Raw genomic sequence first — 18,288 nt, forward strand, 5'->3', positions numbered from 1 at the left:
AGCAAAAGCCACCGTCCTTACATCCTTAAATGTGGACCACTGGAGCTGGGGGAGGGCCACAGAACACAGGGCTGGCCCTAGGCCTCTCAGTAGACAGAGCAGGACACAGAGTACATTAGCTGTGGTATGCCCCAATCCCCATAAGCCTGCAGTCCAACCTTCCCCTTTCCTGCTGTGTGGCCTCTGAACCAGGGCCCACTGAGCCCCCACAGCCCAGTAGGGGGTCCTAGGCTAAGACAGCACACAGCCTGACACAGCTGCTGGATGTCAGCAGAGGATACCAAGAGCTGAGCTGGCCCAGATCATAATGTGTGAACTGGATCTGGGAGATCTGCCAACACCAGTGACCCAGGAACGTTTGTAGATTGTCACTGCCAGGGGGGACAGACCTGTGGGGGTAGGGGAGGCTGCCTGTCTATGAGTGGCTAGTTCGCTCAGGTGGTGACCCTCTGACTAGTTTGAGGTCCCTTCCTGTCTCCCTTTGAGAGTTTCTGGATCCTTAGTGTCTCCTAGCTTTGGCTAGTGGAAGTCACTACTCCCCTGCTTCTTCGACGGCAGCGGGAAGGCAGGAGCGAGGTGGCTGCCTAGCTGACATAGATATTTCTGGGGAGGATCCATTATCCCTCCACTCCCGGGAGACCCTGGCTCTCTTCTGCAGGTAGCCAGGAGTCCAGAGGCCTGTGCCCACTTCCCAGACCAGTGCATGGTGAGTGTGAGGAGAGCCTGGGCTTCTCGGTGAAGGCAATGTGTTTGATTTTGAACTCAAACGTGTTCTGCATGGGTGATCTTGTGTTTCACAGCAAGGCAGGGTGCTGCCACGAAGCATGGCAGCAGCACTGTCCCCAAGGACCTGCCTTCGAAGAGCCTCCCCATACAATGTTCCCAGAAATGAAGGCACAGTTTCCGGATGAGCGGCTTTCTGTCTGCTGAGGCTCAGCTCAGCATGAGACATGTGTCGAAGTTAAGTGGCTCTCAGGGACATGCCACTGCTTTACTTCTTGTCATCCCACACTTATCTTCCCAGGACACAAAGGGTAGCCCCGTGCATTTCCATTAGCACCAATGATGTGGGCATCTGAGGAGAGGTGCTCAGGTTCTTGGCAAGTGTGCTACTCCTGCCGTCTCTGTGGCAGGATTCCCCCATCGCCCTCTGCAGACTGTGGTCCCTTTAGTGCACTTCCCAGCTTCTGCCTCAACCCTCCTCTTCCAGCTCATGCTGAACCGTGGGTTTCTAGAAACCCCCCTGCATGCTGCAATGGGAGGAGGCAGGGTCCACAGTAAACCCATGTGGGCCCAACTTTGGAGAACTAGTTAGTTGATTGCTTCCTGTCAGTCCTCATGGTTGAGCACACTACTTTATTCTGCTTGGACACAGGACTACACTCCGCCAGGGCTTGGGAACAAGGCCTAGCAACCACCTCCTGGTGCACAGCAAGTCTGAAAGACAGTGTGGCCAGCCATGAGAAAACCTGAGATCTGGTTAATTCCCTCTCTGACAGACATGATGGATGGTATTGATGTTGGGAGGAACTAAATTACTCTGGGGCCAAGGAATAGCAGTTTATTTTTTCCCCCATCTGTGACACTGGGGCCCTGGGGTCTTGAGTGGTCACAAGCATTATGTTAGCCCACACAGCACCTTTAGGGAACCCAAGGTTAGGAGAGGACACAGGGCAGCCTGAGACATTGCCTCATGAACACTTCACACATTCAGCCCAGAGCATCACACTGACTCCATATTGAACAGTCATCGTTTATCTGAAGAAGTACAAGGTACCTCCGAGTGCACGTAGCCTATAACTCTCCATAACACATAGAGAGTAGCAAAGATCTTTGTCAGACCTACATCAGTGCCCCTAAGGAGGGGACAGAACTGGAGGTGGAATGGGCTCTGCTCTGTGTTGTATCTAAGCTTGCTGGAGAGAACATCCTATGACCTTTTTTAGTGAAAAAAACAAAAAACCCTCAATTCAGTGTTGGCTAGGGAAGTTGGGAAATTAGACAAACAGCAAAAGTTCAGGTGTGTGTGTGTGTGTGTGTGTAAGGATGTGAGGCGTGAGCCAGCAGCTACACGTTTCTGTATTTATCAGGTATTTAAAGGACTACATGACACTATTCTGTTTTTATCTCTCTGCATTCCCTCTGTCTCTTTCTCTCTCTGTGTGTCTCTCTACTTAGCTTGTCTTTATCTCTGACCATGTCTTTATTGGAAATAATTACAGAATGAAGCTATTTCCCACCATCTTTCCTAGGGTCTCCTAATCACAAGGCCAGGTTCTAGCAATGGGGAACACTGTCTTCTCCTGCACACCATCAAATGCTGTGCTTCTGCTGGGCAGACATAGATATTTCTGGGGAGGATCCATTATCCCTCCACTCCCGGGAGACCCTGGCTCTCTTCTGCAGGTAGCCAGGAGTCCAGAGGCCTGTGCCCACTTCCCAGACCAGTGCATGGTGAGTGTGAGGAGAGCCTGGGCTTCTCGGTGAAGGCAATGTGTTTGTGAGAGGAAGGCTGCTACAACCAGCAAGGGAAAGCAACCAACATGCCAAAGGGAAGGCAGTGAGGAGAGGCTGAGCCCTGGGGACCGAGGACAGGGGAGGTAGGAGCTCTCCCTCTCAAAAGCCCTTGTTAGGCGAAGGACCAGAGGCAGGGCACGCTCTCAAAGCACAGACTCCAGTGAACCAGTTCTAGCAATGGAGGGTTCTTTGAAACAAGTGCATGTGCCCAGTGGCCAAGTCCATTGGCTTCCAGCCAGCTAACCTAGAAACAGAAACAATGGTACAGTCCTTCCTGACCCAGTAGCCACTGCCTCTTGAAAGCACATGGCATTGGTTTACAGATGCTCAAATGGTACTTGGTCTATATGTCCACCATCATCTTCTCTTGAAGGACTGACTAGTGGAGAGAAGACCTTAGCAGAGGACACAGGTGGGGGACATGGGCATGAGGTCCGTGTTCTGGGTGAGTGTTGTACATAACTGTCCCCAGAACAAACCAGCCACCATCTCACTTGCAAAAGTTCATACAGCTGGGCATGTTGGCTGTTTGCATTCCATCACAGAGGGGTAGGAATGATTACAAGATGGTCACCTGAGTGTCTAGTTTCTCCACCTGTTGCTGTATGCAATTCTGCTCTAATCACACGTGGCCTCGGGAAGGGGCTAAAGCATACAGGACAGGGAAGAATAGGAAAGGCTTCACTTGTGAAGCCGTGGGAAAATCAACATCCCTGCTGACTAGAGATTCTCTGGTGTGGCCTTTCCAGGGCAGCCTCACAGCTCTGTAACTCACTCCTCATCTGCATTCTGTGTTAAGAAGGCCCAATTTGCTCCCCAGAGTGAACTTCGGTAGAATTGTGCTTGTTTGTTATTGGGGTCTTAGGAGGAGAAGTAGATATTATTTGCCTCCCACGTCCCTCCTCAAGGAAGGAACTTCAGCAATAGTAGACATAAACCATGGACAAGGGACTCCAGTAATGGACCAGTGACACAGTGGCCTGTAGGGTAGGGGTGCAGAGAGCAGCTGCGCCCCTCCCCCCACGGAGCTGTGGGGTTCCTTCTGTGTGGCTGCAGTTCCTTCTGTTTTACATGCTTCGCAAGTTCACGAAATTATAGGTTCCAGCTTTCTCCCTCCACGGATAAATGGACTGAGGGCTTCTTGTCAGGAGGCCTTTGTCAGAGTGATGAAATCTCCACGGCTAAGCACACGCAGTCCATATTGATGTGGTGCTAGGCAGCAATTGTCCCTTGAACGTCACGCAGGCAGCTCAGGAGGTGTGCAGCCTGGCCATGAAGGAGGTGACTTCTGGGGGAGGCCAGGTCCTTAGCTGTGCTGTGCGCAGGACACCCACTCCTGATGCTGGTTTGAACCCCTGCAGCTGAGGGGAACGGTGCTCATCTCTAACAGAGAAATCTTGACTGAAAAGATACAAACAGTGGACGGTGAGCAAATGCTGTCCCTGTTTCTCAAGTGACACAAAAGCCCCTTGGACTCTAGCTCAGTCTGAGCGTGGAAGGAACGTTGCTGTTCCTGGTGTCACAGACTGATCTGTGCCCCCAAATTCACTCTGAAATATTAACCTACAGGACTCCAGAGCTTCATTTGGAATCAGAGCTACTATGGATGTGATTAGTTAAAGAGAGACCCCTCCCCACTCCCCCACCTACCATCCCCCCACCCCTCCCCCCACCCCCCACTCGCCCAATCCCTATGTGACTGAAGAGGAGGCTGGATAGGAAGCCTGTTTGTGCACCCCTGTGATTTTCTTTCCTTATATATACAATATCTTAAATTACATTATTTATTTGTCTGTCTGTTGATTTGTGGGCTTGGGGCGTGTGTGCGTGCCACAGCATGTCTGGAAGTCAGTGGAAAACTTGCAAAAATCATTTCTTCCCTTCCACGTTGTGGGTCTTGGGGATTGAACTCATGTTGTCAGATTTGTCAAGTGCCTTTAAGCTGCCGAGCACTGGAACAAAATGGAAACGTTGCCTGAAAACATTAGGGATGTGTGTAAGTCCTGCAGATTCCTGCCCCCCATCCCGGCGCTGTTCTGGATGCTGCATCCTGGTCAGATCCCCTAGCTCTTCTCCAGCCTCTCTCCCCTTTGTAATAAAGACTTGTACCTTTGGTTTCCCTTGGTATTATTCTCCCTCATACCCAGTTCCTCCCGCCTCTGTCTACCGTTGCTACTTATTCACACTCCTGCGTCTGAAAGGGTCAGGTGGCACCCACCCAGCGTAGCTCTCCTATAGCGTTCTGTGTCACACAAATGTAAGTGAGTTTAACTGAACAGCTTTTTCCATTTTGAGAAAAGAAACATTATTTACTTTGGCACAGCTTTCAGTGGGTCCCATCCCTTATTTTCACTTAATTACCTGAGTTTCATTTCCTCTTTTATCCATATTTTTGTTGCTTTGAGATAGGGTCTCATTCTATCCCAGGTTGATCTGAAACTCACAATGTATCCAGGCTGGCCTCAGACTCATAGTGACCCCCCTGCCTCATCCTTCCAAGTACTGGGATTACAAGTATAAGTCACCTAACCAACCAGCCTCTGTCCCTCCGTCCCTCCGTCCCTCCCTCGCTCCTCTCTCCTTCCCTTTCTTATTTGGATTTTATTTTATGTATATGGATGTTTTGCCTGTATATATGTGTGTATATGCATTCATATATGTATATGTCTGTGAACCACATGCATTCCTGGTATTTTTGAAGTCCATAAGAGGGTGTCAGATCCACCCGGAGCTAGAGTTACAGATGGTTGTGAGCTACCACGTGGGTTCTGGGAATTGAATTCAGGATCTCTGGAAGAGCAGCCAGTGCTCTTAACTACTGAGCCATCTCTCCAGCGCCCAGGTGAGGTTTTTATTGAGACAGGGTCTTAATAATCCCAGTATCTTAGAGTTTCTGTTGCTGTGACCAAAAGTAACTTGGGGGGAGGGGTGGGAAAGCTCATTCCATCTTACCATCCCAGGTAATAGCCCAGCACTGAGGGGCCGCCCCATTCCCAGCTGCCTACTGCTCGTCCTGATGACCAACGTGCCTCCACAGGTGCAAACAGATAACACACCCTGAAGACCTCCCCCAGATCTCTGTGGTCTTCATCTTTGTCAATGAAGCACTTTCAGTCATCCTACGCTCGGTACACAGCGTGGTCAACCATACACCCTCCCAGCTCCTGAAGGAAGTCATCTTGGTGGATGACAACAGCGACAACGGTAAGTGGGTACCATGCCTTCAGGGCAGTGATGCCGAGTACACAGCTTTGCAGCTGTGGACCAGCTCTCCGAGTGTATAGACTCCTGGGGCTGCTGCGGTGATATCTTTCTTGCACAAATAAAGCCTGTCTGGGGGGTCAGAGAGGCGGGGCGGGGAGAGGCCATGTAGTGGAGGAAGGAGTAACAGTTCCGGATCCTTCTCTGGTAAGGTAAGACCACATGGAAATAGATTAATAGAAATTGGTTAATAATTAAGAGAGAGCCAGCCATTCAGAAGCCCTAGCCATCGACAAAACGGTTTATAAATTAATATAAGTCTTTGTTTATTTGGGGGTAATCGGTTGCGGGACCAGGTGGAACGGAAACCACCATCTTCAGGCTGCCCCAGCCAGGGGCTTCTACCTGGGGGCTTGAAGCCATAGCGTTGATTTGCTAAGCTTTGAGGCAATGGCCTTGGAGGTGCAGCCAGGGAAAGCACCTTGCCAAGCGCCCTCCCGTCTTCAGCTGCTGGCAACAGCACATGGGGCTCCAGGCTGTAATCCTTGTCTCTGTCTTTGTGTTGTTGGGGGGCAGTTCTTTGCAGCTTTTCTTCTCAAGGCCACTACCAATGGGCCTGCATTAGTTACTTATGTCTGACAGAATCAACTTAAGAAGGGTCTACTTTGGTTCACAGGACTTCATTCCTGTGTGTAAGGACCTGTCTGGACGTCCCCCCTTCTGCACAGGGTCTTCATTCTTGTTTGTAGGTCAGTGGCTGGTCCTGCTGCCTACACTGCCTCTATCGCTTTGGTCTGAGCTGTGCTTGTTTTTACCTTTGCTACCTTTCCAGGAAATACCAGCTTCCTAGGACTGGGGGAGGGGTCCTCTTCATAGTCTTTACCAGAATGTTGGACATCACCCAACCTAATGTGGCCTCACAGTACCTTTTTGAAACTCCAATTTGGGAGCAGGACTCAAACGTCCCCAGTCATGGCCTGGGCCCTTGTCACTGTAGCATGCTTACACACATATCTTTTCCCTTTAGTGGAACTCAAGTTCAACCTGGACCAGTATGTTCACAAAAGGTACCCAGGCCTCGTGAAGGTTGTGCGCAACAGCCGTCGGGAAGGTCTGATCCGCGCCCGGCTGCAGGGCTGGAAGGTGGCCACCGCTCCCATTGTTGGCTTCTTTGATGCCCACGTGGAGTTCAACACTGGCTGGTAAGGGCTGGGGTGAACACAGGGACGTCCTGTGGGAATTCAGATCAGAGAGCACGCGTTAGGCAAGGTGGGTCTGTGGCTCTGGGAGGTTTCCAGAGATGGGCTCTGCTGATAGGTCAAGCCATTTCGGCATAAGAGGGAGTATTTTCTTGACCATGTAGGAAGTTCTAAATCAAGAAATTCTGGATACTACTTCACACTCAGGGGAAAGATTGGGCTCAAATGAGAAACTGAGAGGACCCTGTGACCAGGAGGTGAAGAAGTTTCCCCATTCTGTTGTCACGGGTCACCAGGTACACAAGACATCCATTACAGGAGCAATCTCTCTATCCCTGCCTATCCTGTGGTCCATGGAGGCAGGGACATATCCCTGCTTGCTTCTTAGACCAGGGCAGGCTTGTGTAAGCTCAAGACATCCACAAGGGCTGAGTGCCCCAGAGTCTGTCCTGGGGTTTCCTCATATTTGTTCAGCAAAGGATGCCTTGGAGGACAGTATCTTTTGTCCAGCAAGTGGCGCATACTGGGGAAGCCACGTCAGAGGCTTGGGATCAGAGCTGGCTCCTTGTCCCATGGGCAGGAGCTGAGCAGAGGAACATGGAGCTTCCTGCTTCAGCAAAGCCCTTCTCCGATGGCTAGGACCCCCCCAGCTATTACTCTATGCAGGGTGTGTTGTACCTACAGGTGTGACTGGCAATGATCTTTGTTTCTCATATGGAGAAAGGTACATTAGAAGCCCTGCTCTGCTCTTGAACTCAGTGTCTCTCTGTCTATCAAAACTGCAGAGTGACACCTGCCATCACATATGCACATGTCCCATGAGCAACTGGGACCTTAAGGCAGAGTGGGCACCACAGGATTCAGAGAGCAGAGTAGAGCAGAGGAAAAGTGGGCTGGAATAGTACTACCCTGAGCCATGACCAAAACCCCTCACGGGCTGCTAGGGACAGCTGGGATTTGCCCTCTCTCAGCTCGGGCACCTGGGCCAGGGTACTTTAGGGCTTCATCCCTCTGAATCTCTAGAGAGGGTCTTTCCCTCTCACAGCTCCTGCTGGCCAGGTATCCCTCAGCGTGTGGCTGTACTTCGCCTCTGCTGGTCTTCACATGGCCTCCTGTACCTTATTGTGGTACAGGAACCCTGGTCACTGGCTCATCCAGGAAACCCTGTACCAAACCTGTTGAGATTAGCTGAGGTGTAACAGTAGCTGTACAAGAGAAGCTGCCTCCAAGCCACACCTGTCTGAGAGGCCAACAGGGTGAACCAGGAAATGTTCAACAACCAGGGGCTCAGAAGCTAACTGTACTAACGAGTGGATAGTTCCACATAGCTGTACACTGAGCCCCTTAGTAGCACTCAGCCCTCCAGGTCCCAAGTTGACACCATGACAAACTTCTCAGTTTAAAAAAAAAAAATGAGTCGGTGGGCCTGTGAGATGGCTCGGAGGGTAGAGGCGCTTGCTGCCAAGCCTGACTTCCATCCCGGGGACCCACATGGTAGAAGGAGAGAATTGATCCGTCCAAATTGTCCTCCGACCTCCACATGCACACTGTGGCATGCACAATTTATTTATTGCATGCACAATTTAAATAAAATGTAATTTAAATTCCTTTTAAAGAGGTGGGAGAAGTAATTTCCCCCCCCCCCCCCGAGTTTGGGGAGAAATGAACAACTGGATGTGTCTGGTGACCTGGCCTCCGGCGGGTCCTGGCTGTGGACCCTGACGGGCTCTGTGGATACCTCCTGCAGGCTCAGGCTTGCTGGTTGTGCTCAGCAGGTGTTTGACAGACCTGGCTTCCTTCTGCTCCTCATACTCCTGTACCTCCCTTCTCTGCCACTCTGTGACAAGACTTCTTTTTCCATTATTCAGTCACCTCCTTGAATCCTATATCATCCATCATGTACCATCATGTATCCTCCCACCAGAATCGCCCCATTCTGTGGCGTGCGTTGTACACTGCACAACAGTGAACACTCTATCCGCCAACGGCTGGCTCCCTGAGGGATAGTGGGCACTTGGGAAAGCTGAATTTATCAGTCAGACTGAGATTTTTTTTCCCAAACCTGTATAACTCTTGCTTTCACTCAATGGGAAACCCTGTGTTATCTGCGAAGAGCACCCTCCTACCACGGCCTTTATTGCAGAGCCTACGTGTCAGCAGACGTGGCATTTGCAGTCTCTCTGGTGTACTTTGTACATTCACTCATTGATGAGAAAGTAGGACAATGGAGGCTCCCAGAGGGATGAGGCTACAGGCTGGCCCCTCCCCATATTGCCCCATCTCTTGATCCTCCCATCTCTGAAACACACAGACCCTCAGCCCACTAGTCACCCCAATCTCAGATATTAGGTGAACCCCAGTTTGGATGCAGCTCTCCAAATGGAACCTTGTCCTGTGGTAGGCAGTGTGATCCCAAAGGCCAGGTCTGTCCCTGCTACCTCCAAGGTGCTGCACAGGTATCACCAATTGATGTCATGGAAAGAAAGCCTGCTGTTGTGGCCCCTCATCTCTGCCTTTAAAGCCTCTCCTCTTGCCCATGTCTCCCATGACCACCTGACCCCCTTCCCCCACGCATACTGAGCATGTGCCAATGGCTGGTAGAGTTTGCTCTGTCAGTGTAGACCTCAGTCCCCACACCCTAGCGTCCTCCCACTCCACACTGGATATCATCTAGAGCTGCAGAGCTCACCCCACTCACTGCTTCCTGCTTTTCATAATGCCTTTCACCACCCACAACCCTCTCCTCAAGCCTCATCATCCTCATTCCCCTTAACCATGGTCTGTTATGTAGGCTGTGCATTGCATCTGTATATGTAAGCACCATGAGGCATGGATATTTTTTCTTCTTACGTACACAATCAGTCACAAGTGTGGCCTTCAGATAGCTTTTGCAAACAGATGTTCCTACCACAAGTACAGGAATAGAGGGCAGTGTAGGATTAGGCTAAGAAAGCTCTCTGTACAACCCCGAGGCCCTGACTGAAGGACATTCAGATATCCCTGAGCCTAGCACTGACCAGGCAAGAATGCCCAGGCTTTGGTCAGGGCAGTGTTGTGGGTTAGCCATTCCTAGTGGTCCAAGTCTGCCATGACTGGGTCCTGTGTGCAGCAGATGGAGGCCAACCAAGCTCAGATACCGGCCTGGCTGAAGGGTCTGCACTCATGGCCAGTGGAGCTCCTTCCTTGGGTTGCTGAGGGTTCTGGGATGGCTCTTGTTCATGGCCAGTGCCTTCTGCAGGGCTGAGCCCGCCCTTGCGCGGATACGGGAGGACCGCCGGCGCATCATCCTGCCAGCCATCGACAACATCAAGTACAGCACGTTCGAGGTACAGCAGTATGCCAGCGCCGCCCACGGCTACAACTGGGGCCTGTGGTGCATGTACATCATCCCTCCACGGGAGTGGCTGGACCGTGGTGATGAGTCGGCACCCATCAGGTGAGCCAGGACCAGCACTGATCAACACGAGGGTGGGGAGGGGCCACCAGAGATGGCTCAGGACAAGAGCGAGGACCATTTCCTTGGAGGAACCCCAGCCTGACCTCAGATGAAAAATGTGCAGCTTATAGGGGTACAGAGTGACCATGGTCGGGGAAGGGTTGGCTCGGTCCAGGTCCAGAATGATGATCAGGTCAGATCAGGTTGTGGTCTGATTGTGTGAGGTTGGAAGGAGGAGAGGCAGAAACAGAGAAGGAGGGAGATTTCAAAAGAGACAGTAACAGTGTGTATGTGGGGGGGGGGGTCAAAGACGGAGAGACAGGGATAGGCTGAGTGAGCAACAGAGACTGAGAAACAGAAAGACAAGGTAAACTGAGGCAGTGACAAAGGGATGCAGAAAGAATGAGGGGGTAAAGGTTAAAGGTCAGAGATGTGTAAACAAAGGCAGAAGCACAGAGAGAGACAGACTTAGGTGGAGATAGAGAGACAGTGGCTGAGAGAGACATAGAGAGAGGGAAGAAAATACAGAGACAGAAAGGCGGACAGCAGTGGAGAAACCCTGAGCACGGGCCGCATTCATCCAAAAGAACTATGGGCCCTGGCCCGTGGGGCCGTGGGAGCTTGCTTGTGGGCGGCCACTTAGACAACTTTCTCTCACCTGCCCAGAACGCGCCCTCCCACGGCACCATCTGATGAGCGCCTGGGGAATCTGTACCCTCACATCTGGTAGCTTGTTTACTTTCTCCTGGAGACCCACCTGGGCTCCAGAACTATCGGTGGAATGAACGAGCATCTCTGGGTGTTTCTGGGCTCAGGGCAGTGGGTCTTGCTGGGACCACCTCCTTTTGGGTGCTTCTGGGCCCAGAGCAGCGGGTCTTGCTAAGACCACCTCCTTGCTTCCTGGTGAAGAGTTGCATTTGGCTACAATGCTGAGAGTAGCTGCAGTCCGCACTCTGTCCTACATGAGGGTCTCCTGGGGGCCTTCCAGGCTGGTGCACAGCTCAACCCTGCAGACTGTAGAATTAGTTGATTGAAGCGCCTTGCTCATCTCTCTACTGGCAAAGAGCTATTGGTGGTAAACCCAGATGAAATAATTTGGCACAAAAGGAGACTAAGGAGCTTCCACAGTTGGCAAAGTGCCATCTCAACATACCTCCTAGCTCCACATGGTTGTTTCCTCAGAGACAGACCAGGAGTCTTGGAGTTGGCCCGGCCTGCAGTAATTTGCTAAGCAGGGGTCTGGACTCTGGGCTTTACAGCAAGGCCAGAGCATGGAGCTTCCCGAAGCACAAGGCTCACAGATGGGTCCCCAGGGGCTCATTGAAGCAGAGAGTGGCAGTCTGAAGGTTATTTTTCTTCATTTGAGATTCATTTCATGATCCCAATTAGTAGCAAGATAAATGCTCTGTGTGTGATATTTTAGAAATCGGTGGAAGTCAGAAGCCCAACGGGAGGCATCTCCCACAGTTTGTGACAGGCTCTGGATACCCAAGAGACAGTGGGGAACAAGCTTGCTTGCCTGATTGCGGGATGGTGGCCCCCAAACACGTTTATTAGAATCACCCAGGAGCTGTTAACCTTGCTGCCAGAAACCAGCTAATTGATGGGGCTGACTTAACAGATACCACATTAAAAAAAAAGAAGAAGAAGAAGATGGAAACCCCAGTTGAAAAGATGCAAGTTGAGACCTTGCGGACACGCCACTATGTACCCAAGAAGAGGGCTGAAATGAAGACGGATAATTCTTTTAAGTGGGCGGTGCACACAGACGCTCATGTCTGGCTAGTGGAAGCTACTTTGGAGGACTGGCATTCTCTTGTAAAGACACAGGAACTTCTTGCGTAGTCTGGACGTTCTATTCCTGGCGGGCTTCTCAAAATGAATGAAAACAAGGTCCATAAAAAGGCTTATATGCAAGGGCCTCGTAAGGGCAATTTTTAAAATAACAGACTCAAGCGAAATATTTGACCAGGTGATTCCTCTCTGACATCGCCTCCTTCACTCTGGAGTACCAGGAGTCACAGAGGAGATCCCGACATGCACAATCTCCCTCACGGATTTGCCCTTGGAGGTGGTTTGATACATCTGATGTGCATCACTGTCTGCCTTGCCTGGGAGTCCAAGGGAGAATCCAGTCCAGCATCGTGTCCCTAAACTCTGGAGTACCAGGAGCAACGATGGTGGAGGGTTTCATCATGGCCTCCCTCCCCCTGGCCTATGAGGAGAGATGGGAGAATGCAGTCCTACCTCACCTCCCTCTCAATGGAATCTGAGGAAATGTGGGGGAGGGATTCTGTCAGGTGTCTGAGAGATGGTAGGGGCAGTATCATCGCCCTCGCAGTGTTGGATCAGGTGCAACAGAGGAAGGAGAACTCTGTGGGTTGCCACTTCCTTCACTATAACACCTGGAATTACAGGGGTGCGACCTGGCTCACATTACCTTTCTCACTTGGAGGATTCAAGAATCAGCACTTTGCGTTAGCAGGAACCACGGGCAAAATCCCCACCCAAACACGGCTCCTCTCACAACTTGAGGATCCTGAATGACTGTTGCTCCTCACAGGGATTACTTCCTCTCACACAAGGAGATCTATGCTAACTCCTCATGTGACCAGCAAAGGAATGGAATCTGCCTGTGGGGAGACTTACTGTTATCTCCTTCCTTAATTAAATCAGCTGGGCCTGTCGATGACCTCTGACCTCGATAAAGGGACCACCCTTCAGGAAGGCAGATGTACCTAACACCATGCTAAAGAAGATTCGAGGAATATTAACCCTTTAATGAGATGATGTACTTTTCCTCCCCGGATGTGGTCATAACAGCTGCCCTGAGGTTTTGTTAGCCGCTGTCCTGCCCCCTTTCTGAGTAGGGACTCAGACATAACTTTCTCTTCTGTCTTTCTGATACTAGCCTGAGCCTAGGTGTGCTCTGCCTAACACTGGGCTTTTTAGCTCTTCCTCTGAAGCCCTCCTTCCTATCTGGTGGCTGCTTCTCTGCCAGCTGTCTTAAATGGCAGAATGGCCTGACCACCCCTACTTAGAGACAGGGTCTCATGATGCAGCTTTGGATGGCCTGGAAATTGGCATGTAGACCAGGATGGCCCCATAGTCACGGAGATATACCTGCTTCTGCCTCCCCAGTGCTGCGATTAAGGGCGTTGTCTGCCCTGAAGTTTATCTTTTAGAACTCTAATAAATTTATCTTCAAACTTAAAAAACTGACCAGCTCCTAATTGGAAAGCACCTTTCCTACACGGTTAGTGGTGGTACCCATCCTCTGTAACCTTCCATGAAGAGCTGAAGGTCGCTTGCCAGATTGGGAACAAGAAATAACAGAACTTTCACAGTTTTAAGCACTGGTTCTGAACTGATGGCTCACGACCTCCACTCAGAACCACAGTTCTGCAAGACAGGTGGACCACAGAATACTGCTCCTGGCTCGTCATCCCCACATGGCTCCGGTGGGGTCACCACCGCAGTTCCCAAATATGTGACTGGAATAGAATATTGGAGTCAATTTTTACACAAATAATAGAACCCCTAGAAGCGAGAGACCAGGAGGAGGGATGTGTAGGAAGATGGAGGAGCCTGTGAACCAGGGCCCCAAATGTGACCACCAAAAGCCAGTTTCTTCCATGGTGTGGCCTGACTCTTGGAGGCCTGATATACCTCTGTATATCCCATGCAGTGCACAAACCATTGTTTGTCTCTCCAGTCAGCCGCAGAGACCATTTGGGTTGATCCAGTTTTTTTTTTTAAGGTACAACAGAAACATCCAGGGCCTAGTGGATCCTAAAGGCCCAGAAGACAGGATTAGAGGCAACAGATTCCCAGACCAGGAACTTTGGAGACCTGTTGCTGTGTCTTTCTGTCCTCTGAATGTTGCACAAGTAGGGGTCATCCCTATAATGACTAGGTCACATCCCCCAACCTGAGAAGACCTCATTTGAGGCATCGCTTGCTTCTACCCTTCTGTAATCACAGCAAGAGTTTCTCATGCAAATAAAATCAGCACATCTGACTCGCGCTGTTGCCTCATGAGTTTACGTTTATTTTGGAGCCAGGCAGTAATGAAAAGTCATTACTGGCTGTAATAGACTTGGTGGTGGGGGATTTGGCACCTCTCTTCATCGGAAACCACCCTGGGATTGTTACTGTTGTTAAGACGATGAGAGACACGCCTGTTGTATATTGGGATCATATTTTAACCAATCAAGTTCTTGCTCTTAAAAAACCAGAAGTGCTATTAACATTTTGTTACTGTTAGCTTTGTGAACAAAAAGGAAATTGTATCATTGCACAAATAAAAGGACAACTGCTTTTTAATACCGCCGTGTTTTCAGATGATGTTTATTACCGCCTTTCCAAGCAGTGAGAGCAGAATGCCTCTGTTAAATTTGATGCAGACCAATGTTCTTTTTATTGGAAAGACGTGGGTATGCAGAAGGCTGGGGACCAGGAGCCCTGAGCAGCCTCCACTGGCTTCAGCATTAGGAGTCATGGAAGACCATGACAAGTCCCTCAGAAAGCCACGGCCTGGGTGAGACTAAGCTCCCGGTGCTGAGGGTTGCCTTTGTTCTGAGGCAAAATCTCTCATGCAAAGCCTAGATCGTCAAAGTGTGGCATATGGCTCACAGTCCACTCATGTCTTGTGGTCTGCCTTTTCTTCATCTTTTCAGTATTTTCATCCTGCCTGGCAGGCTCAGCACACTCCACCCTGTGCCAATCCATCCACACTTGCAAAGTGTTATCAAGATTGCAGCCACTCACTCCGCACCCTGAACCTGGTCCTTTATTGATCTTTGCCTTCCCATGCTACCACAGGGTTTTTCTGTGTAGCCCTGGCTGTCTTGGAACTCACTATGTAGACCAGGCTGGCCTCAAACTCAGACATCCACCTACCTCTGCCACCAAGTGCTACAGGGATTAAAGGCATGTGCCTCCACTGCCTAGCTGACATTGGTGGAGTTTTGGTCCCTGGATAATAGCCATTCACAATTTCAACAAAATGTCAAAAGCTTTTTAAGTGGGTGGGTTTAAGTTGAAATATTACATGGCAGTTGGCAGTCTGTTGACTACAGCTGCATAGCTGGGTACTCTGCAACTTCAGAGCTCGTCATTCAGACTGATGTCATTAAAGGATCATGGAACTGAGTAGTGTATAACTTGTAGCCCTGACACTTTAGACATCAACAAGACACTGAAGGAGGAAGACCAAGGAGTGACATGTGGAAAACAGTGTCCAAGACACTGTCATCTGTTGGAGTCACACAACCAAAGCCAAGTTCTTAGACTCTGGTCTGTACCCTTCTGACAGGGCCTAAGACATACAAAGATGGCGGCAGCTGGGGATATGGCTTCTCACTATACCCAGAACACATTGATGTCTGTGGGAACAAGAAGCATGGGGATGTGAAGGGGCAGACTCAGCTGTGGTCTCACAGGCAGACGGGGCTCTGGGCCATACCATGGTGATACGCTCACTCAGTATCTCTCCTTCCCCAGGACACCTGCCATGATTGGCTGCTCATTTGTGGTGGACCGGGAGTACTTCGGGGACATTGGCCTGCTGGACCCAGGCATGGAGGTGTACGGTGCAGAGAACATTGAACTGGGGATGCGGGTGAGTGGGCACAGGGCTGGCATGTTCTGGGGAGCCAAGATTGCCTACAAGGGTGGGCCTAAGGCCCCAAGCTGCTTGGAGGGTTTTGTTAGCCCAGCTAAGACAAAGGCGCAGGGGGAGTCCTTGCCAGCACTTTTGAAAGTGAGTGCTACTGTCATTTCCTGTGTTAGGCATATTGGCTGGTGGGGTTGCCTGGGAAAGTCTCATCCTCAGAGCAGGGGACCCAGGTGGACACAATGGGGATAACACTGGTCCTCCTGCTAACTGGATGCAGTTCAACACACCTACCACCTTGGTTAGAAGGAAAAGGCAGAGCATCTACAGAAGGGTCAGCGCCTCTATGAGGGGAGATTGGGAACAGCCTGTGGTGGAGGTGACAGGCAGAACTGGGCACAGGGGCCCTGCTGCAGAGCGCGGACCTTGACCTCAAGGGGAGAGGTTGTAGGATGGAGATTAAGCAGCCTTTATGTAACCCCTGTGACTCAGATGTGGCCACAGTCCTTACCCCTCGGCCTTTGCCTCTGTGTGTCTCTAGGACACTGGGCCACTTGGAACCATTAGTAACAGATGTGCTAACACACCTCATAGCTGTGTTTTATGGCTACAGAGGGAAAAGGAGGGGATGGCCAGCTTCCCCACATCCTGGCTTATAGAGAAGGAAATGACTTGAGTAAAGAGAAAGTGTCCCTTAGAGAGGAAGACAGAAGGAAAGAAACAGAGGGGGGCGAGGTGGGGCACTACTCACAGTGAAGACATTTAGGGAAACACTCTAGTGATCCACAGGATCCTGGACAGCAAGTCAGGATGTGGCTGGCAAGGATTGGCCAGTGCAAGCCTCTGAGGCAGCATAGGTGCCCGGAGGTTTGTGTGGCCTTACCTCAGAGATGGGAGGGTATACACCTAGTCTGTGAAGACATTTGGAACACCAGACTCCAAGTCTCCTGATGTCTTCTTCCAGGATCCCTCTGACTTGGGAGAGGATAGACAAAGAGGACGAGGCATAGTTGAAAGAGGGATTGAGAAGGAGATGGAGATGGTGGGCAGTGGTGGAGTGGAAAGCACCTTCCCTGCAATATTGGTCTTGAGCATCTAGAAGGGAAGAGATGTCTCGGAGGTGTTGGGGCTGATGGTGGGCACATCCCACAGATCCTGAAGTCCCTTCCAAGTTCAGCATACATGCATTCTTGTCACTCTGAGAAAGACCTCACTACAGCCCAAGGCCAAACCAGAAGGGCCTTGTATTTAGCCTTATCCCAAGCCTCAGTTCCAAGTGTTTTGTAGAGAAAACAGTTATTCATGCTTTGTCTTATCCTAAAAAAAAAAAAAAAAAAAAAAAATCAGGTTGGGTTTGGAGACTGGTGGTCAGGATTCTGCTTATGCTAGTAAGGCTCAGGGGCAGAGGATGTGTGTGGCTGGCCTGTGCTAGGCTCTTGACCTCCTGGAGAACAAAGAAGACTCAGATGAAAGCTTGAAGTCAATTTTTAGCAGGAAAACCCAAGCACAGGTGAAGATGGAGTTTCTGTTCCGACTGGTCCCACAGCTGTTTAGTCCCAAATAAACACCCAAAGACTATATTAATTTATGGACTGTTTGACTGATGGCTTAGGCTTCTTATTGGCTAGCTCTCGCTTAATTATCAGCCCATTTCTATTAATTTATGTATTGCCATGAGGCTGTGGCTTACCGGTAATCTGGCTTGTTGCTCCTTTGGCCACATGGTGTCACTTGGCAGCAGCTCTCTCTGCCTCCTCTCCCAAGAATTCTCCTTGGCTGGTAGCTCCCATACTACCCGCCTGGCTACTGGCCAATCAGTGTTTTATTCGGCAACCAACAAGAGAAACATCTATACAGAAGGACATCCCCCATCACACAGGTAAGCTGTGAATGTCACCCCGAGTGGAAGGAAGAGACTGGAGCAGATAAGCAGGCATGGGGGTCAAGGTCAGCCACAGGCAGCCAGGCTATGGGAATGGAAGCTTTAGAAAGAGTAGGAAAGCTGGAAGCTTGCATTGGGGAGTTGAAATGCACAGTTAGGTTCTGACCAGCGTCCCAGATAAAAAGGAGAAAGGGAATCGTTGAATCCTTCTGAGTCGGGATGCACAAAGGTGGGCAGACCCAGCAGCTTACAGGGACTGCACTAAGGGAAGGAATGTTACAGAAATAATAATCCTTTTCACTGAGAAATCTCTCTGCACACTTAGAGGTGAAGGAATGTCGTTTTACTAAAGCGCCCGGCCAGGCAGGGCTAACGGCCACTAGCAGAAGATTTTACCAACTTAGTAAAGCTTAGGCTCATGCATTTATTTTACAGA

General features: G+C 50.4%; 1 protein-coding gene across 2 annotated transcripts in view; it reads left to right on the plus strand.

The window, feature by feature from the left end:
- The window catches only part of Galnt9 (polypeptide N-acetylgalactosaminyltransferase 9), a 63,212-nt gene that overhangs the window by 30,607 nt on the left and 14,317 nt on the right, over positions 1-18,288 (plus strand). Inside the window, exons 3-6 of one of the 2 annotated variants that reach the window (XM_051176393.1) lie at positions 5,555-5,721; positions 6,746-6,920; positions 10,156-10,353; positions 15,859-15,976. In XM_051176393.1, coding sequence (XP_051032350.1) covers positions 5,555-5,721; positions 6,746-6,920; positions 10,156-10,353; positions 15,859-15,976 — 658 coding nt within the window. The remainder of the gene's footprint in view (positions 1-5,554; positions 5,722-6,745; positions 6,921-10,155; positions 10,354-15,858; positions 15,977-18,288) is intronic. The other variant, XM_051176395.1, reaches the window with a different exon arrangement.

This window comes from Phodopus roborovskii, unplaced genomic scaffold (genome assembly GCF_943737965.1).
Source record: "Phodopus roborovskii unplaced genomic scaffold, PHOROB, whole genome shotgun sequence".
NCBI lineage: Eukaryota > Metazoa > Chordata > Mammalia > Rodentia > Cricetidae > Phodopus > Phodopus roborovskii.